At 43.1% G+C, this 20,309-nt stretch overlaps 1 protein-coding gene across 2 annotated transcripts in view; it reads left to right on the top strand.

Annotated features, from left to right (window-relative positions):
* ASTN1 (astrotactin 1) overlaps nt 1–20,309 on the top strand; it is a gene marked incomplete at its 3' end in the record, with an annotated part of 311,956 nt that overhangs the window by 101,965 nt on the left and 189,682 nt on the right. For both annotated transcript variants that reach the window (XM_084251292.1, XM_084251293.1), the window contains exon 2: nt 1,079–1,266. In XM_084251292.1, coding sequence (XP_084107418.1) covers nt 1,079–1,266 — 188 coding nt within the window. The remainder of the gene's footprint in view (nt 1–1,078; nt 1,267–20,309) is intronic.

The raw sequence follows: 20,309 nt of genomic DNA on the forward strand, positions 1-20,309 counted from the left end.
GTGGTATTATTTTTTTGGTCAAAGATGATAAATTTGGGAAGAAGAATCCATGCCTTTGTTAAAAAAATGGAGATCTATAAAGCTTTGCTCTGCTAAAATGTATCCAGTGGAGTACTAGTTCCCTAGGGTGGTGATAGTTGCTAAAGAGAAAATGATTTGGGGGCCAAATGAAGTTCAGCAAAGTCTAGTTCATTAGGGCTGTCTGCTATGGGATGTCTCAAAACGTTAATGTGATATTACTTAGGGGTATTGTGAGAGGGATATGGAACCCGGGACTTCTGCAGTACTAATTTAGCACTGGCGTGCATGCCTTATAGGTTTTGGTGTTTTGTAATAATCTTGTGAACGATAGTCTGGTGCCTGGAACCAGGACCCCGAGAACAGGTGAGTGATAAAGGTTCACTTCTTCACCACCCTCCCAACTCTGCTTTTCCAAAAGAAGAGAAAAATTAAAGGGGATTAAAACATTACCTGCTACAGCAAGTGTCAAACATGCCCAGTGGTCTATGCAGCAAGTGATTGTGGTTTTAGAAGTAACTTGTCAGCCCCAATGGTTCTCTAGTAATCTCCCAGGACTGTTCCATCATTGCCAGTTCTCTCCACAGTAATTACCAACTCTCTCCTTGGTAGATTCACTGGTGTTTCTAGGAGTAATTGCTAGGGAACTCACACCTTTAAATTTACAAGAGCCAAACAAGCTTGTATTTACAAGAGCCAAACAAGCCTATACCTCTTGGGGCTATCAGAGTATTTATACTGTGCTAGGTAAAAGATGTTATTGATCACAAAAATATGGAGAAGAACTTGAATTTTCACCTCAGTGTTTTTCTCAATGGGTGAGAAACTGACTCACTAGATTATGGTACAAAGCCCTAAGGGCATAAACGCGCTTCCTCTCAGGGTCTCCTCCCCTCCTTGGGATTTAGAGCAGTGGTCAGCAAGATCTAAACCATTCTTGGAACTCCTTGTCATCTTCTACGCTAGCTAATCCATATCAGTATTTAAGAAGGAGATGAAAAGAAGACTTGTACTGGTCCAGCCAGAATTCTGACCTGTATCTTTGGATTTTGTCTCCCAGAGATCTCAGGGAACACGGAGGACATCCCTCTGGTACGCTGGAGGCAGCAGTGGTTGGAGAATGGCACTCTGCTTTTTCACATTCATCATCAAGATGGTGCCCCGAGCCTCCCTGGACAAGATCCAACTGAAGAGCCCCAACATGAGTCAGCAGAAGAAGAGCTGAGGATTCTCCACATCTCAGTCATGGTGAGAACTGTACATCTTAGCCTCCCAGGCCACATCTTATATTTTCTGGTGCCTTAGACATGAGCTCTATAAGATCCAACTCCATGGTGAATGTCAATCATGTTAACAAATAAATTTCCCACTTATGAGAAACAGTGTAAGGAAAAGTGGCAATTATTTCTACAGCACCACTACCCAGTTGTCCTCTTTAGGAACATGCCTGGACATATTTATTTCACAGGTCAGGGACAGTGTCAGATGGGGTTAGTGGATTGTCTTAAAGGCATCATCCACCTAGATCAGAATATAATAGTTGTCTGTTAATATTTGCTGAATGTCTGAATTACCAAACTGCTACCAGCCCCCCTTCTCTTTTCTCTCTGAAGGGATATAGTCATCCCCTTGGCTTGCTCAAAAGGCACATCCACAGATACTTACCCCCATTTCTAGCATGGCTCAGAAGTTCAGAAATTTGAGACCCCTCCCCCCAGAAATTAGAAAATTCTTCCTAAAATTCTAAGAACTTGTGCTTTAGAATTTCACTAGAAAGTAAACACCACAGTGGTAGGTGCAGGGTTTATTTCATGTTGTTTTTTTCGCTAATATATCCTCAGCACCTAGAATAATGAATTCACATAGTCAATGTTTAGTAATTCTATGTAGAAAAAGAATGAATTTCCTATTTGATATTTTATGTATTGTATTGATTGTATGATTTTGGTGTTGCCCTGGCAAAACCTATATACCTATAAACCTAGGGTAGTCTGAATACAGGTTGATTATCCAGGGATCACATGTTCGGAGATGTGGGCTGTTTCACTGTCAAGAAGCTCAGTAGAGAACCATCCTGCGTATTATTCTAAACTTAAATTCATCTCTTATTCCAGTACTGTCACTACATGCCTTTAACTTTTGTGAATCAGCTTGGAGAAAACAGAGCTCTGTGTGTGTGTGTGTGTGTGTGTGTGTTTGATATGGAAAATCCCCCCCATAAATTCTCAGATAAAATCTTGAATGTAAGCCTTCCACTTCCATTTCCTCCTCAACCAGCATCCACATGAAAGGTTGACTTGATAGATTATCTACATAAAAACAAGTTACTTGATTTATTTATTTATTTTTTTAAAAATAATACTTTCCTTGTTCTAACTTTATTTTTTTTAAAGATTTATTTATTTATTTATACAAGCACTGGGTACAGTCAGAAGCGCGGGAGGGTGAGAGAATTCACCAGAGCCAGAGTGGGGAGCAGAACAGGAAGAAGGACCGAGGTACACTGCTGAGGGGAGCAGCGGGCGGCAGGAGAGGTCTGCGCGCCATGCGGGACCCTCCTCCGGTAGCCGGGGATCGAACCAGCGCTGCAGAGGCTGCGGGCAGCTTCACAACCCAGCGCTCAACCGCTGTGCCACCAGGGAGGCCCACAAGTTACTTGATTTATACTAGATGGTGGAGAAGAGTCCTTGAAGAGCGCGAATGGTAAATCTCAATACCAGGTAAGGCCAGAGAGCAGGCAGGTAAATGAGATGGCTACATTTCACATTTACAAATTAATTGAGGTTTATAAAACATGAGAGTTGTAGTACTTGCGCTTCTGTAATCAAAGATCAGTGTTTCCTCTCTCAGAATTGTAGTTTCCAGAGACTAAGATCAGGCAGATCCATTGAATCAGCCCTAGCATTGGTTGGGACAACAGAGGTAGAGGCCACATTGTCTTCACCTTTATAATGTGGTCTGATTGAAAAGAAGGCACAATGGTGGACTTCCCCCTGCTGTACACATCTGCCCATCATTGTGGGAACCCTACTCGTGCTTTTGTTCAGGTTTATTTCTTTTGGTTCCAAGTCATCTCAAAGAAACTGCTTTTGTCACACCAAAGAAATGTTTAAGGTAAAGAAAAGCATATAGACATCCCTAAAGATTACTATTAAGTACAAATGCATCTGAAAAAAAGACCCTGAATACAAGCTATTGAGATAGGCAATGCATCAGGTAGAAAGTGCGTTTAGGGAGGACCAGGGAAGTAGTGTGAGGATCCACGCAAAGACATCCTATAGCTTGTCTTAGTTGGTACATCGTAGTTTAGTGAGAACCCCACTGTCTATTCTCAGACTGAGATGCTCCAATAAGACCTCTAGAGAAGTGTGTTTGTGTGTGTGTGTGTACATGCACACACAGGTGCACACATGTGTTTGCGGGGGTAGGTGCCAGTGAAGATAGACATATCTGATCAAGGATGCCAAAGGATTTGAAGAAATAAGCTGTGCCCTTAAAAACAACAACCCTTTTTAGAAACCCTATGCTACTAATGCTTTCTTTTTAGACTCCCGGGCAGGGATCGATGAGCAGTGGACTCTGAAATGGAGAGAGAACAAGATTCAGCCTTCAGCCTGTTTCCGAGATCTTTCCTTCATATGCTACCGGTCACTAATGGCCAGTCACTAATGACATTCTATTTTCCAAACAGAATGGAAGAGATTATTCATTCCGCTAAATTTTAATTTATTCCATTTTATTTTCAACTAAAGAGGTGGAGGCAGAGGTTAAAAGAACATGAGCAAAAGTTGAAAGTGGGCAAGTTGTGTGCTTGTTTCTGATTTGGCCCCTCAGATGTGGATAGACCCACAACTCCATGAAAAATTTATGAAGGTCGTTGACCTCTGCAGGAGAACAGGGATCCCTGGTGAACTGAAGATGTAGGTACTCCCTCCCACCCTTGTCAAAGATGGTGTGGTCAGTGGCGTCTGCTGCAGCCCAGTTTCCCTTCTCACCATCTTCCATTCCCATTCCACACTGCACACCTTCACACTGCCTCTCTTAGCCTTAATATTCTAATCTAGAAACAGTTTCAAAGTCTGAAGTTCTGTGTCTGCCCTCAGCTTAGAATCTAGCCTGAGGGTATTGTGTTTGAAGCTGTGGTTCCTGGAGTCTCTGGTGGCTTCTTAGACTCAGGGATTGGTAGATTTTCCATCAAATCGTAGAATGTAAGCCTTAACCCTTGTGTGTCTTTCTCAATCCGTATCCCCATAATAAACTGGCTTGATAGATTACCTGCATATAAACAAGCCACTTTATTTAAACTATAGGGCTGAGAAAAGAGTCTTTGAATAGCAAATGGTAACCTCGGTGTCCAAAGTGGAATACTGTCTACTTCTACCAAATACCTACCCAAGATCTAAAGCATATTTGATGCACTTTTGTTATATCCTTTGCGGGTAAAGTAGGTAGCCATTCGAAGTAACTGGAATAACATCTATGTCAGAAGACAGCAAAATGCTTTGACTAGTAATGGTTCTGGGGAGCAAAATCACTAAAATGAAATCTTATTATCCAAACCCTGTTAGTTAGGAAATAACAATAGCAGAGCTATTTTTCATTAACTATAATGATCAATATTGATGCAGTTTTCAGTTTGGATCCAAACAGCATAATTTGAAAAAGGGAAAAGTTAAGATTATTAACAAAGCATGAATACACCCAACCTTTTCTCTCTCGTTAAGAAAATGTATATTTAAAAGCTTAGCTGATAATCCTAAATATGTCCAATATGTGCAGAGGGAATTTAATGGTTTTATGAAAACCATCAAGTTTACATTTCTTTCATTTTGTATTTACACTTTTCTCATCCATATTGTCTCAATGCAGGGACCATTGTTTATTTTTATATTTTGCATTTACTCTGTTTTGTTTAAAACACAAAATATAAGTCACAAGAGAATGAAAAGAAAAGGAAACCCTTTTTTGTACCCCTATGACATTGTATGAATGAGAATTTGTAAGTCTTTTCTTACAATGCACCCACTATAAATACACCATCAGCAAAACCGTGGGCTTGCAGAAAACCAATACCTCAGCTGGGAAGTTGGCAATTTAAAACTTTGAAAAACCTTTTGCCTTTTTTATTTTTCAATCACATCCTAAAATTTTTGAATTATTTTTTCCAAGGAGGTACTATTTTTTCCTTTGCGTATAATAATTGGATTTCCCTCCTGAAAGCTTATATTATTTCTTTGAGGGTCAAATGATGTATTTTAACCTCCTGCATGATTCAAACTTGGCTGAAGAGATTTATTTCAAATTGTGCAAGATAATTGACATTTAGAACTAAAAAAGTACACAAGGATACACTTTTGCAAACTCTGGTCCCAGTGAAAAGCAAAATCATCAAATGAAAATTGATGTGTGAGTTTAAACCAGAAGTCAAGGAATTCTTCATTTATGAGCAAAATTGTTTATGCCATGAAAGATCAGGTTTTAATATACCTTTCCAACAGATATTCAGGCACTCTATAGATTTAAATTTCCTCATACTTCAGTTAATTTACCATATGATCTACATTTTCTTCTTAAAGTCTGTAAAAGAATTTAATGATGTATAATAGAATTTTTATGTGTGTTATGTTTGTAATGAGCGACGGCAGTGTTAATAGGCTTCCTATAAGCACATAGGTTGAAGTACATTTTTCACAGCAAGTAGGCTTTCGAAAATGCTTTGGTTTGATACAGATATTTTGTGGTAATAACTCCCACTGGTAGAGAATATCTTTTGTAGTTAAGCCATTTTAGGTACAATTTGCAATTATGAAAAAAATCATCTTTGACCTTTTGGTCATCCCCTAATGATTTTGTGACTGGCTCCCATGATTCAAGCCTGGGCACTGCTCGGACCCCTAGCCCTGGTGGGTTGGTGCCTTTCAGCTAGTGCCAGCAGGCCCCTGTGTTGTGGCCCTTGCTTGCCAGCTGCCATTAGGACCTTAGCCTATCAGGAGGCCCACAGGAGCCTGCTGACACTGAGTTTTCTTTTGGGAGAAACAATATCAAGAACAAGGTTCAGAGACAAGAACCTATTGTAAAGCCTTAGAGTCCAGGAGACAAAATGGATAGTTTAAGCCGTTGTCTTTCTGGGGAAGTAACACTTAGGGCCAAGCAGATCCAAAACCATGGATATCCCTAGGGGGCCTCCAGGATCATGTGTCCAGGACTGCAGATACCTTTGTGCCTAAGAACCCATCCTTGCTCTTTTTTTTTTTTTTTTTTTTTTTTTTATACAAGAACCGGGTACAGGCCAGACATGCAGGAGGGTCAGAAGATTCACCAGAGATAGAGCGGGGAACAGAATAGGCAGACTGACTGAAATACACTGCTGAGGGGTGCAGCGGGCGAGACAGGAGAGGTCTGCTGCGCCATGTGGGTTTCTCCGCAGCCGGTGGGGATTGAACCCGCACTGCAGAGGCTGCGGACAGCTTCACAGTGCTGCGCTCAACCCCCTGCGCCACCAGGGAGGCCCCCCATCCTTGCTCTTACTTACTTCTTACCTCAGTGTCCTTTCTCAAGTTCAGTTCACACTTTGCTTGCAGCTGTCTTCACTCCTAGAGCACTACTGCTTCCAGAGTAGGGAAGGAAAGCTCCAGACATAGTCATTGCTATGTGGCACCAAGACTGTCAAGTACTTATTAAGTGTCTGTGGAAACAGGAGAGAGGGCTAGATGCTTTTTCTTCCACACCTTTTGCCTTCAGCAAATCCGTTACAGAATTTCATTAGCAATTCATTACTCAGGGCCACACTGCATCTTTCTGGTCAATTGATGTTGTTTGTTTAGTTTACCTAAAGATGCCCTAGTATATCAAAGCCAATCCTTTGGTTCATTAAGAAACACATGGAAGAGTATAGACATATGAAAGGTGCACAGAGACAGGTCCTGACTCAGTCAAGGAATTTTGCAAGTAATTCATGCCATCCATCATGGGGTTGGACTGACCACTGGCCAGAACCACCCTTGTATACTCTGCCTTCCAGTAGGTTAATTTTGGGCTGGGGGACACATTCCTAAAATAATCAGCAAGATCCCTAATATCAAAAGCTCTTTGCTCATGGGTTGTCTCTCACAGACTGGTGGGTAAAAGACTGGAGATGCCAAGGTCCCTTGGAGGCTACTCTAAGTATCCAGTGATAGCTTGGCTTGCAAACCTAGCCCACCTGGCATGGTGGTTTCTCTGTACATCTCTTGCCAGGATATGGTAAATGCACTCACATCTGAGTCTGCTCATGGCTTCAGTTGCTCAGCTATCCTATCTTGTTTGCTGCTCTCCCCATGTTTCTGTAGATGGGAGTTGGGGTATAGCAGAAAGATACACTGGGATTAGAGTTGAAAGGTGAGTTTCAATTCTGGTTGTAGCATGTTAGCAATTTGTTGACCCTTCTGGAAGCTTCATCACCTCATCTGTGAAATGAATACATGACTACATGGGAATCCACTCAGCACTTCTCTGTAGTGGAGTTTTACTATAGAAGTTCATGTGGAAATAAGGAAGACAGGAACCTTCTCATTAGAAATGAAATCCCAGAATTAGAATTTCCTCAAACCTGGAACTAGAAGGTGGTGCAGCTTCCAAGTTATCTTGTCAGACAGCCCCCCACCTCAGCAGCATAGGATCCCCCCTTGCACATCTGCCTCTTTTGCTCCTGTGGCCATGAACTAGCTCCTTTCCACAAACTGCTCTGTCAGTCTCTCCCCCACTTTGTTGCTTTTATGTTTGTTCTTTCCATTGACTGACCAAGTCACTTCACTTGTGACCCCTTCTGATTTCTCTCTGCTTTACATTTCTGACTTTGTTCTTATAGTTGCCAGGTTCCCTGATTCCCCACCCCCACCCCTATTCTAATTCCTTAGGGAGAGAAGCAGATGGGCCTAGCTGGTTACCATAGTTTCTACTTGTTCAAAACTTTTCCTAATACATTATCCCATAGGTGGATGTCACCGTAACCTTCATCTGTTGGCTGCAGTTCTGAGGAGGTTGGTATATATGGCAAAGAAAATGACACTGAGCTCTGAACTACTTCCTTAGCAGAGGCTTATTAGTCATGAGTCCATGATTTATTTGCTCAATACAACGAGCTTATTATTACTTGTAGAGATGTGGAAGGATGGACAGAGTTCATCATCATTATTATCGTCATCATTGTCACCATCTTATTTGTACTTAGCATGTGTTAGGGCTTACAGTGTGTAATAACAACTTATATTCTCCTCACAACACCATGAAGTTGGGATTGTTATTATCTCATTTTAAGGTGAGGGGACTGAGGACCAGTTAAGTAACTAACCTAAAGTCAGTATCTCTTAGGTTGGAGAGTCCGGGTTTGAATTAAGAAAGTTGACTTGGTCTAAACTCTAGACTCTAAGAGGCACTCAGCTTATGTCCTGACCCACAGTGAGCTTCCTGCATGTCCTCCCATCAGCTTTTGTTGTTTGCTGACTTTTATCTGTTGAGATTCATCAGATACATTTCCCTTATTATTGCTTCTAACGCTAACTCTTTGGGCACTAGGACCCACCCCCAGGTGGAAGACAGCTTTCTTCCTGTGAGTGTGCCAGCAGCTAGCCCCACAAGCTTAGATTCTGTTCAGCTCGGCTAAACCCACCTGCTAACCTTGGCTGCAGCCACACCACCTCACAGCTGGCGGCGGGTTTATTGGCAGGGAAGGGAAGAGGGCAGTTGGAGCCTTCCAATTCTAAAATTGAGAGCCATGTATAACAGTAAACTTAGACTTCTTCATATACATACTTTTACACTTTTGCAGTGAATTTTTAGCAACCAAAAAAGCCTTTTAAAAGCATTATTGACCTATCATTGATTGAAAGCATCATTGACTCATTCGTTCATTTAGATATTGATTCTTTCATTTAACAATTATCTGTCAGGCTTTGGGTACCTTTTTTTGAACTACTAAGGAGATTGGAAATTAATAAGACAAGATTCTGCTTTCAAGGAACATTTAATCATATTGTTAATACTTAACATTTGGGAATGGCCATTGGCAGAACTCAGAGTCAGGTGGAGTGTCTACCTTCTTTTCTACTCTGCAATTCTTTAGATCCTCTTTGCCATTCTGTTCTCTATCCTGAAGCTCATACAGGCCTCAAGATACCCCCCATTTATCCAGACAGTAAGGAACATAGCTAAGAGGCCAAACTTCCACAAGGATACTAATGTCTTTTAACAACTTGATGTAATATCCCATCCAGCAGTTTGACTTACTTGATATAGAGGCCAACAATTTACTTTTAAGTGCTTACTGTCAAAAATCCCTGAAGGTCCTTTTGAAAGCAGGAGTCTATAATCTCCATGGGGCTTAAATCAATATTAAGAACTGGTAATGGTCCTACTAATGAAGCTATCATTTCATTCACTGTATCCCAGGCAATGTATGGGATCATTTCCATATATAATATCAGTCCATTCCCTTAGCAGCTTTGTGAAATAGATATTAATTCTCCCACTTTTCAGGTATGAACACTGAGACATAGAGAAAGTAAATCACAGGCTCAAGCTCACAAAGATGGAGCCAGGATTCAAAGCTACTATGTCTGATTTCAGACTTCATTCTGCTGTAAAACTCTTGGTATGGTGGTATAAGGATTGGCTACTTTCTCCAATTTTTTCGATAATGTGGTGTAATGTGCATCTTTAGCTAATGCAGCAGAAACCCTTCACTTGATGAAGATTACAAAGGCACAGAGAGAACTGGGTGATAGGTTATCACAGTGGAGTCCCTGAGACACTTGAAAAGTGAAGAGCTGGATTGGGCAGCGAAGATCAAGCATTGCAAAGCAGTCTGGGTTGTCCTGAGCAGAGGGAGTCGAGGAGCCAATGAAGAATATAAGTTTTGTGATATTAAACTTTAGTGAGACAGTGCATAGCAAGGACTTTGCTATCAGAGAGACCAATTTAAATCCCAGTTCTACCACTTGCTAGAATTGCTAGTGACCTTGGACAAATTACTTCATCTCTAAACTCACTTTCCTTATCTATAGAGTGGGAATAATAGATACTACTTTACAGAGCAGTTTTGATGGTTAAATGAAATGATTCTTGTTAAGCACTTCCTATCCTGCCTGCCCATGGGAAGCACCTAGTAAATATTAACTAGGTAAACTCTTGGGGTGTCATGCAAGCTGCCTGTAACAATTCTGTGTGCATTGTGTTTCCCAGGGACCCACTACCTTAGGGAGCCAGAAAAGAAGCTGGGACCATAGCAACTTCTTAGAGGAGCCCTGTTGGAGTCATGCCCAGGGAAAAGGCAGAGGCAATTGGGGCCATTGGGGTGACAGATCGGGCTCTTTACAAGGGCATGATGTGGTCATGAATATCCAGGGCATTGTTAAACCACTTTAGTTTCATTGTTTACAAGGTTTCCTAGCAGCTAGCCTGTGGGTTAGGATGATTATCCCAGCTCCAAACTTCCCTAGGAGAACTTCACTCATTTATTTTTTAATCAAACCAAATGATGTCATTATGGGAATTCCTCCTCTACCTGGGTATCCGCCCATGCAAAGATTGTTATTATTTAACATTAACAACAGGGAAAAGAAGGCACAGAATGGGACAGAGTGGTAGGTGGCCTTCATGGCCAGCATTGATGGAAAAACTCAGAATTCTCAATCCTGATCACATTATTTTTCTTCCAAATCATATTGGCTTTCCCTTGCCTTCTGTCCATCTCTAAAGTTTGGGGATTTTTCTCACAGACCTGAAGTTTGCCTTTAAATATGACCTCAAATTCACACCCATGGGCCCTGGATTCGATTTGGGTATAGTAAGATGTAGCCAATCCAGAGAAAAAAAAAACCCAGCAGAGAAAATAGCAGGAGGGCCTCCCCTGGTGGTGCAGGCAGTTGAGCGCCACGCTGTGAAGCTGTCGGCAGCCAGTTCGATCCCAGCCGGCTGGCGAGAGTCCCACATGGCGCTGCAGACTTCTCCTGTCTCGCCCGCTGCTCCCCTTCATCCATCTGCCTGTTCTGCTCCCCGCTCTGTCTCTGGTGAATCCTATCACCACCCCCCATGCATCTGGCCTGTACCCCAGTTCTTGTACAAATAAATAAATAAATAAATAAACAAACAAACAAATAAATAAATAAATCTTTTTAAAAAAAGAAAATAGCAGGAAATTAGGTCAGAGGTTTGTAAAGGGCCACATATTTTCAGCTGTGCAACTATCCAACTCTTGGTATTGCAATTTCAAAGCAACCACACCCAGTATATCAGGAATATGTTCCAAGCTAACTTAATTTAAAAAACAGACAGCAGGCCACATTTGACCTATGGGCCATAGTTTGCTAACCCTCATCAAGTCCATTCTCCTCACTTTGTCTGCAGACTTCAATCTAACAGCTCAGCTTAGCAGCAGTGATAGGGTCCTATTTTAAGTATGAAAGATAAGACTGCTAGTTTTGGTCAGACACCCACGGATTGATTGTAATTGTCACTTAAGGCAGGTGTTGACATGGATTGTTCTTGCTACAAATTCACGGCATGTGTTATTCACAAATTCAGGTGAAATATAAGCACATTAGCCTCTTCTGAGAGGTATTGATGGGTTTAGTGAAGAAGTTGATGAAAACAAAGACATGCTTAGACTTGATAGGAAAAGTTTAAACTGGATACCAATTAGCAAATACGCTGTTTTTTGTTCTCTGCAAGACTGATAGATCCTGGTTCATTTCAACTTTGACATACGAAGTAGACTTCTACGAAATGCCTAAATATGTTAGACCAGTCCCTAATATCAAAATGCACACATGGAAGTAGAGTCACACCTCTAGAGATGTCATCATGAAGTTGCTATTTGGGGGGGACTGATACGTAAGGACTTTAAGAATCAGTGGTAGCCCTCTGCTTTGCCAATGATGCTGAGGCTGGACAAAGCATTTGATGACCTCACCTCTTGACCCTCTGAAGGGTCTGCTAAAGTCTTGCTGCAGAAGAAGTCAATGGCACTGACCTTCCTGGTTGCATAGGTGTCTCCATGGTCCATCTGGGATGTCAGAAGCTTCTTGCTGGTGCCTTGTTGTTTATGGTTCTCCTGGTATGTCTATCACTGTTGTTGCTGTCTGGGAATAGCCATAGAATGGAGTCAAATAGCTTTCTATCTTGGGATGAATCATATGCTCAGCTTATTGATCTATTGGTCTATGCCTGACAGTAGTAGGTGCTTCGTGGAGCACTAACTGAAACCTTTTGGTGTTTGTCTCCCAATCCTAAAATATGCAAAAAGTGAATTTAAGGGCATGCCTGCGGCCTCAATTCCATAAAGAAGACAGTGTCATGTGCAATCCCTAAGGGATCTCAGACACCAGATGTTTTTGTTTCTTCTCCCCCTTTTATCTCATCTGATGAAGAAGATGAGAGGCTTTGGGACTAAGACTCATAAGCATTTTTGGACTTATCAGAGTGAGCATGTGAGAATTTGACATGTATGCACCTTAGCCACACCAAGTATGGGAAACTGCTACATGGAAGAAGCTCAGAGGAGCTCTACACCCCAGCAGTGAGCACTCCCCTTTTACTCTCCTGTTACTCCTTAAAAGTTACAGTGCCTGCATCAAGTCACCATCCCAGGCTTTCTGCTGCTGTGTCAATCCCAACCCCATGCGTGTTAGGGCTCTGCTAATCAGGGCGAACAGCCTTGCCATCCACAGCTCCTGGCACCTCCAGGGCAGGAGAAACTTTCTTGGATGCCTTCTGGGATTGGGATGGTGACCCAGCCAGCGTCCTGCTCAGGGGTTCCACAGCAGAGAGATGCAGGCTGAGAAACCAGCTGTGCTGTCTAGACAGCATTTTCCCTTCTTGTTCTCAACAGTGATTGAAGCTGGGCAGAGATATTGGAGAAGAACACTGGAGGCTTTGATTATATTCCTTCTCCCCCCCAAAAAATGTCTGTGAAACCTCAGGCAAGCCCCTACACCTTCCTGAACCTCAGCTTTGTCATCTGTAACTGAGAGATTTGTATATGTGTTCTCAAAACCTTAGGCATTCAGACTTTTTTGGCCATATTTTAACACAATCTCTTTCAGTGTTTCCATGTAATTGACTGCTTTCTCCAGTTTGAACCTATTTTGGCCTTTTCTTAGATGACCATGCCAATAAAATCACAGGCTTGCTATTATAGTTAATTATTTCAATACCGTTTAAGAATTATTATTATTTTTTATAAAATAAAGTAAAATAAGCATAATTTAAAATAAAATAAAACGGGTCTGCCCTTTGATCAGCCTCTGCATGCCATCAAGTAGGAGGAAATGACCTAGGCCATGCGGACTCTGCCTTGGCATCCCAGACTAGATGACCTTGAACTGACCTTCAGCTCATATTCTAGGGATATGAAAGTAAAGGACGTATGGAATCCCTGGTTAAACAGACTTCAGAGCAACATGTGAAGTCATGTTATTCTGTTCCCTGCAGCAGCACTGCTCCTATTCCCCATTGATGAACATGAGAAGATGGCCTGTGGGGGGATGGTGCCCATGCCCATGTGTTGAGCTAAATGAAAACGGCTCTGCCCTGAGAGGGAGCTGTTTCTTCCCACAGTGCTGATACTGAATGTGGTTTGTAGCTTTAAGTCCATTCTCCCTGCACTGGGCCTCCTTGCAGGCATCTGGGTTTGCTGAACTTCTGGCCCAGGCCCTCCTATGCTTAGCCAGCTTTGCTCCTCATAGTCTCTGTGGGGTGTCCCTAGACCTGCCTCTCACCTTTACTGGCAGGACATGTTCCAGGGACTTCCTGGGGTTGGCCTTAGCATGGAGCGGTCCCTGGACCATGTGAGGGAGCAGGTCTTGGGCAGGACCTGAGGCCTCCTTCTTAGATGATTTGATGAGGGGAAATGTCCTGTGGAGCACTTTGGAATCATCTCTCAAGGACTTTGACTACACCAAGACGAGAATGTGTATTCTTCTATCTAAAATATTTTTGGTCATCAGAGGCGTAGTGATTCCTAAGAAGCACAGCCCAGTCTGTGGTTTTATATTTCTTCTCGTCTGGGGGGAAACCTGCTTTAGAATGGAATTCCTGACAAGACAGTGGACTCTGCCTTGCCAAATAACAATGCAGGGAACTCAGCACCTCCCAGATTTCCCTTCCACATGTCCTTGCCTTCCAGTAAGAGCAAGGACAAGTCAGTGCCATGTTTCCTTCAGGAATGAGAGGGCCTCTCTGAAGCAGCAGAAATTCATGTCTCCCCCTTCCCTCTCCCTCTTCTCTAGGCCCTTTGTGAATTCCTTTGTCTCTTTGATCAAGCGTGGGTCTGATGTTCATTTTCACCTGATTTCATCTAATGAAAAAAGTTAGAGCGGGAAGTGGGCCATGTAACTATTCCTGTGTGATACTGCAAGCACATTCAAAGGGCTGTTTCTGCCCCTAGAAACATTCATCAGCATCTGTGTTAAATGCTGCCTTGCCCAGTTAATATCATTCTAGGTCACTAGGGTTTCAGAGAAAGAATAGTCGAAAGGAGAAAGACAGTTATTTTCCTTCGGAATTGTCTATACAAACAGTGCATTTTCATTATTTGGAGTCAGAAGGCCCTCCATCTTCCCATATTTTTTTTTACCTAGGATCTCCTTTCTGCACGCTTCTGCTCACTATCCCTGACCAATCACAGCCACGACATTGCCATCCATCCTCGTGTGTGTGTGTGCGCACACACCTGTGCATACATGCACTAAATCCTACCTGTCTTTCAGGGGCGAGGAAAAACCCAGTCCTTCCTCCTCTGTGTCTCACAACACTTTTGACACTGTGAGTATGTGTGGCGGGGGCAGGGGGGAACTCCATAACAGCTGAGTGTTTATAATTTAAATTAATTATGATACACACTACCTGGAGGTAGTGTCGGAGCCCAGAGGTTAAGGGCTCAGTTCCATAAGACTGCCCCCCCCCAATACACACGTAAGGTGTCAATCACACATAGTAGTTCCCCAGGTTATCCACACCTTCTGTCTGACATGGCTACAAAAGGGAGGTTCCCATGACCTCCTCCATTTTGGATTCAGTTAATTGGCAGAGTAGCTCACAGAGGATGTAGATGAATAGCCAGATGAAGAGATATATAGAGGGGGGGCCTTGAGGAGGTCCTGAGTGCAGAAGTTTCTGTCCCTGTGAGGGTAGGTGTGGCACCCCCCAATATGTGAATGTGTTTACCAAACTGGATACTCTCTGAACCCCATATATTGGAATTTTATGAAGGCTTCCTTCCATAGGCATAGTTAATTATAACTCCATTTTTTAACTCCTCTCCCCTCTGGAGAATGGGGGGTGAGGATGAAAATCCTAAGTTTCTGTTTATGGCTTGGTCTTTCTGGTGACTCACACCCAGCCAGGAGCCATCCAGGAACCCACCCAGAGTCAACTGATTAGAAGGAGATGCCTGTAGTGTTCTTATCACTAAGGGATTTACAAGGATCTTAGGAACTCTGTGCCAGGAACCAGGGGCAGAGACCAATACATATATATATTCAATGATGTCACAGAAGTCCTAGCTCCAATGGCTCCACTGACTGCCTTCCCTATCCTTCAACCAGACATCATGCCACCCCCAGGGTCTCTTATGACTGATCATCAGGAAATATTTCTCTGAGCCTCTATCAAGGCTGGTATCATTTCCATCTAATTCATTAGTGTTTTCACAAGCCTTCTCTTCCCTAGTAGACTTCAGACTCCTAAATTGCAGGATCTGGTCAGGGTGTGATTCCTCTTTACAACTACTAGCATAGTATTTCATAGGTGGAAAGTCACAATTTGGTGTTTGTAAAGTGAATATGATATGTTTGTGTCATGTTTTTTGTTTGTTTGTTTGTTTGTTTGTTTCTTTTTTTTTTGGTCCTTACAACCATCTTTATCTGCAGCTTTAGCCACTCACCTCCAAGCTTCAGACTTCAGCTCTATCTGCCTGGTTGTCCCATGCACATTTCAAACATGAGTCAAGTGAAACCCCTAATCTTTCTTCCCACTCACCTCTCCACCTCTTGTGTTGTCTGCTTCAATTGGTGCCAGGACCACCAAGGTGGTCATCTAGGCTAGGTCTGCCTTCCTCCCTCTCCCTGCTAATTAACCAGCACCAAGTCTGCTCATTTTATTTTTCAAATGGCTCTAAAAATCTCTCCCTTTTCCTGCTCTGTGCCACCACTGCTGGTACAAGTCCTATTGCCTCTCACCAAGACTCCTGCAAGGGTTCTCCTCCCGTTTACTCTGCTTTCTGACTTGTTCCTTTTAAAACCTCCCACTCATGCCACCGGACTGCTCTTAGCAAAGTGCAGTCTGGACAATGTCATCTTCCTGATGAAAATCCTTGAATAGTTTCCTCTTTTCAGAAAGATAAATTCCAAGATGCTATACCTTTTATAATTTAACCCTCATCTTCTACCCCTCCTTGGTTTCCACTCTATGTAGCCACACTGAGCAGCTCAGTCATCTTTTCTGGACCTCTCTTGCTGTTTAAAACTGCTGTGATTTCATCAATGCTGTAATTTTGGTTTCAACTGTCTGTTTCTCTGAGTATCGTCCCTTTTAACAACTCTCTTTAAAATTCGCCCTATGGCTTCCCCTAAGAAACCTCCCTGAACCCTCTTTTCTGTAGGTTGGATTGAGTGGGTTGAGTGGTGCTGTACAATCCCTATGTATATCTCTGCACCCACCTCCTCTGTACATCAAGCTCTATGCTCTGATGGGAACACCTTGCTAGGAGGGATTACTTGTCTGAACATCTTAACATAGGGCCAGGCCTTTCCTAGGAGGACAAAGGGGACTATAAGAGTGAATGGGGGGGGGCCTGATGGTGTAGGCGGTTGAGTGCAGTGCTATGAAGCTGTCCACAGCCTCTGCAGCACCGGTTCAATCCCAGCCATCCAGTGGGGGTCCACATGGTACAGCAGACCTCTCTTGTCTTGCCCGCTGCTCCCCTCCTCAGTGTATTTTGTCAGTCTGCCTGTTCCGTTCCCTGCTCTGTCTCTAGTGAATCTTCTCACCGTCCCATGCATCTGGCCTGTACCCTGGTTCTTGTATAAATAAAAATAAATCTTAAAAAAAAAAGAGTGAATGGGTAACTCTGTGAGGAAGGCTGAGTGAATCTGACAAAATAGAAAGCTGTGTCTCAAGGAGGGCAAAGAGTGACTAGTAAGTGGCACTGTTAGCACTGGAACCAGGTGGTCCCTCAGGGTATCTCCCTGTTTTACAAGACCTTTCATGGAATGTTCTGTCCAGGTCTCCTGTCTAGTTCTTGGGCTCTTTTCTCTCCACTAAACCCTCACCTCTTCCTTCCTTCACACAGCCATGGAAAAGGAGCCATGCACTGGAGCTGGCTGGGTCACAGGCCATCTCTCACAGACAGACAGACAGACAGACAGATAGATAGATAGATAGATAGATAGATAGATAGATAGATAGATACAGCTATCTTTTTTTTTTTTGTTAAGATTTATTTATTCATACAAGAACTGGGGTGTAGGCCAGAGGTGCAGGGGGGTGAGTGGATTCACAGAGACAGAGTGGGGAACAGGACAGATGAATTACTGAAATATACTGCTAAGGGGAGCAGAAGGAGAGACAGGAGAGGTCTGCTGCACCATGTGGGTCACCTCCCTGGCCAGGGATCGAACTCTTGCTGCAGTGGCTGCTGAGCTTCATAATGCTAAGACTTAACCCCCTGCACCACCAGGGAGGCCTTTAAAATTGTTTTTTAATTGACCCTGAGCAAAGGAAAAATTCTTTCACTGTGAAATATTGACAACTTCCGTTTTGAGTGTTATGGGACTTGGCTTAAAGACCTGAGTAGCATCACATGATGTCATGAGATGAGGTGAAGAGGGCCCCTCCCAAGACCAGAAGACTGGACAGTCCCTGACCAAGTCTCCGAGGCAGCCAGTGGCACCCCATTTTTCCTGTCCTGGGTGATTGCATTCACACCTCCGCAGTTTGCAGCCACAGTGTCAGGTCCCCATCAATTGTAAAGTGTGGCAAGTGAATTTGATACTAATAATAGGTGAAGTGCTGAAATGTGTGACTGGTTTCCTTTTTTTCCATTAGAGTGGAGTCAACATTATAAATGACCTAGAATAAGGTCATTCCCACTCAACTCGTATTCTCTTATGATTTCTTGACTGAGAGAGGGAAAAGGAGTTACAACGGGTGCCGGCAATGCATTGAACCCTCTGTGTGCCTGTGGGGTTTGCTTGGTTTGTCATGCTGTGGAGACAAGAAAACTCTTAATATCTGTTGGTCCTGACAGTGTTCTGCCAAATTTGGTTTCTCTAACTGCAACATGGAGCTAACGAGAACTTCACCATCCTACCTGCAGTTGCTCTGCTGAAACACAAATATAAATGTATATGTACATAATTATACCTAATGCATATATTAGTAAAAATAAAAATTAACGCTTTCATTCTAAGTGAAGGGACTTTCTCTTCTACCATTTTCATTATGAAGCACTTAGCCCAGCTCTTCTTATAATTAGGTGTTCAAAAGATGTTTTCACATGTGGTGACAAATTTCCTTGACCTCTCTGGTGACGAGGCTGTATTCATGCAGAGCTCTGGATAGTAGAGAAAGAACAGTCAGATCCAAGTGCAGGTCAGTCTGTTTTCCTAGGAAAACTCCCTGTCAAATTAAGTGAGCCTTCTGCCATCTCCCACTTGCTAATGGTACAAAAAGGTATGAGCTAGAACCAGATTGGATAAGTGAGAGTCCTCACACTTCCTGAAAACACAATGGACATCCTCTGTAGCATTAAGAAACACAAATATAAATGTGTATGTACATAATTATATGTAATGCATATATTAGTAAAAATAAAAATTAATGCTTTCATCCTAAGTGAAGGGACTTTTCTTTTCTACCATTTTCATTGTGAAGCACGTAGCCCAGTGCTTCCTATAATTAGGTGTTCAAGAGATGTTTTCACATGTGGTGACATGTGGGGGGTCTATAGCATGAACCTCCCATTTGAACATGGGCGGGGTGGGGGGATGAAGAAGCTGACACATACAGGAGCTGACTTCTTCTTGGGAGTCTCTGTAGCCCAGGGAGCATCTCATGATTGGCCATGGAGCCAGCAAAGGGGACCGGCTCCAGATGGAGGCCTCAAGTCGGAGCTGACAAACAGTGTAAATGTCATGCTATTTGTGCTTTATCAGCTTGCCAAGCCAGCTAAATGTGCCTCCCTATAATTAATCCAACATTATACCATTCAGGGAGATCATCTCTGGGCTGAGCCTTCTGCTAAGACTGAGGCTGTAGAAGTTTCTAAGGCCTGGTCTCTGCTTGCAAGTCTAGTTGGAGCTATGGCCTGGGAAACAGCGGAATTAGAGATTGGAGATTTATTAAGAAACACCCGGGCCTCCCCTGGTGGCGCAGGCAGTTGGGTGCCACACTGTGAAGCTGTCCACAGCCTCTGCAGTGCTGGTTCCATCCCGGTCGGCCGATGAGGGTCCCACATGGTGCGGCAGCCCTCTCCTGTCGCGCCCGCTGCTCCCCTCAGCAGTGTATTTGTCAGTTTGCCTGTTCTGTTCTCTGCTCTGTCTCTGGTGAATCCTCTCACCCTCCTGCGAATCTGGCCTATACCCCAGTTCTTGTAAAAATAAATAAATCTTTAAAAAAAAATTAAGAAACACCCATGTATACTTTCGGCGGTGCTAGAGAATGAGATGTCTATGGATTGGCATCATCAAAGTAGGCCTCGGAAGGAGAGGAACTCAAGCTAGGACTTATAGGTAAAGACGGCGGTAGATGGAGCAGTGCAATCATGTGACACGGAAGGAGACAGTAGAGGACAGAGGCTCAGATATGGACATAGACTATCCCTTTTACCCTATCTTCCTCTCCCTTTTCTTCTCTCTCCTCCCCTGCATCCTCCTGCAGCCCCTTGCCCCATCCTCCTCTTACCCTACAATAGAACTAAATGCTAAGAATAGGAAAAAAAAAATCAACACTATTAAAAAATAGAAAATACAACCCCATGGACTCTGTGATCTGAATTAAGTTATAATGATGTTGCAGGTTGACTGGGAATGACCCTCATTGGTCAGGAAAACATGTCCATGCCGGGCACAGAATTAAGCATTGGCTGGGCACATGTTTGCCTCGTCAGTTGCCTTAGAAGCAAGAACTCCTGACTGTTTTTGTATCATGAGTGAGTGACTAGCTCAGGCTGGATTCATTCTACATGACCAACCAGTGATCAGTAAATCAAAACAATACCAGAGTTGGGCCCTTCATCACGTTCTACGGGCTTAACA

Source organism: Talpa europaea (genome assembly GCF_964194135.1).
Source record: "Talpa europaea genome assembly, chromosome: 12".
NCBI lineage: Eukaryota > Metazoa > Chordata > Mammalia > Eulipotyphla > Talpidae > Talpa > Talpa europaea.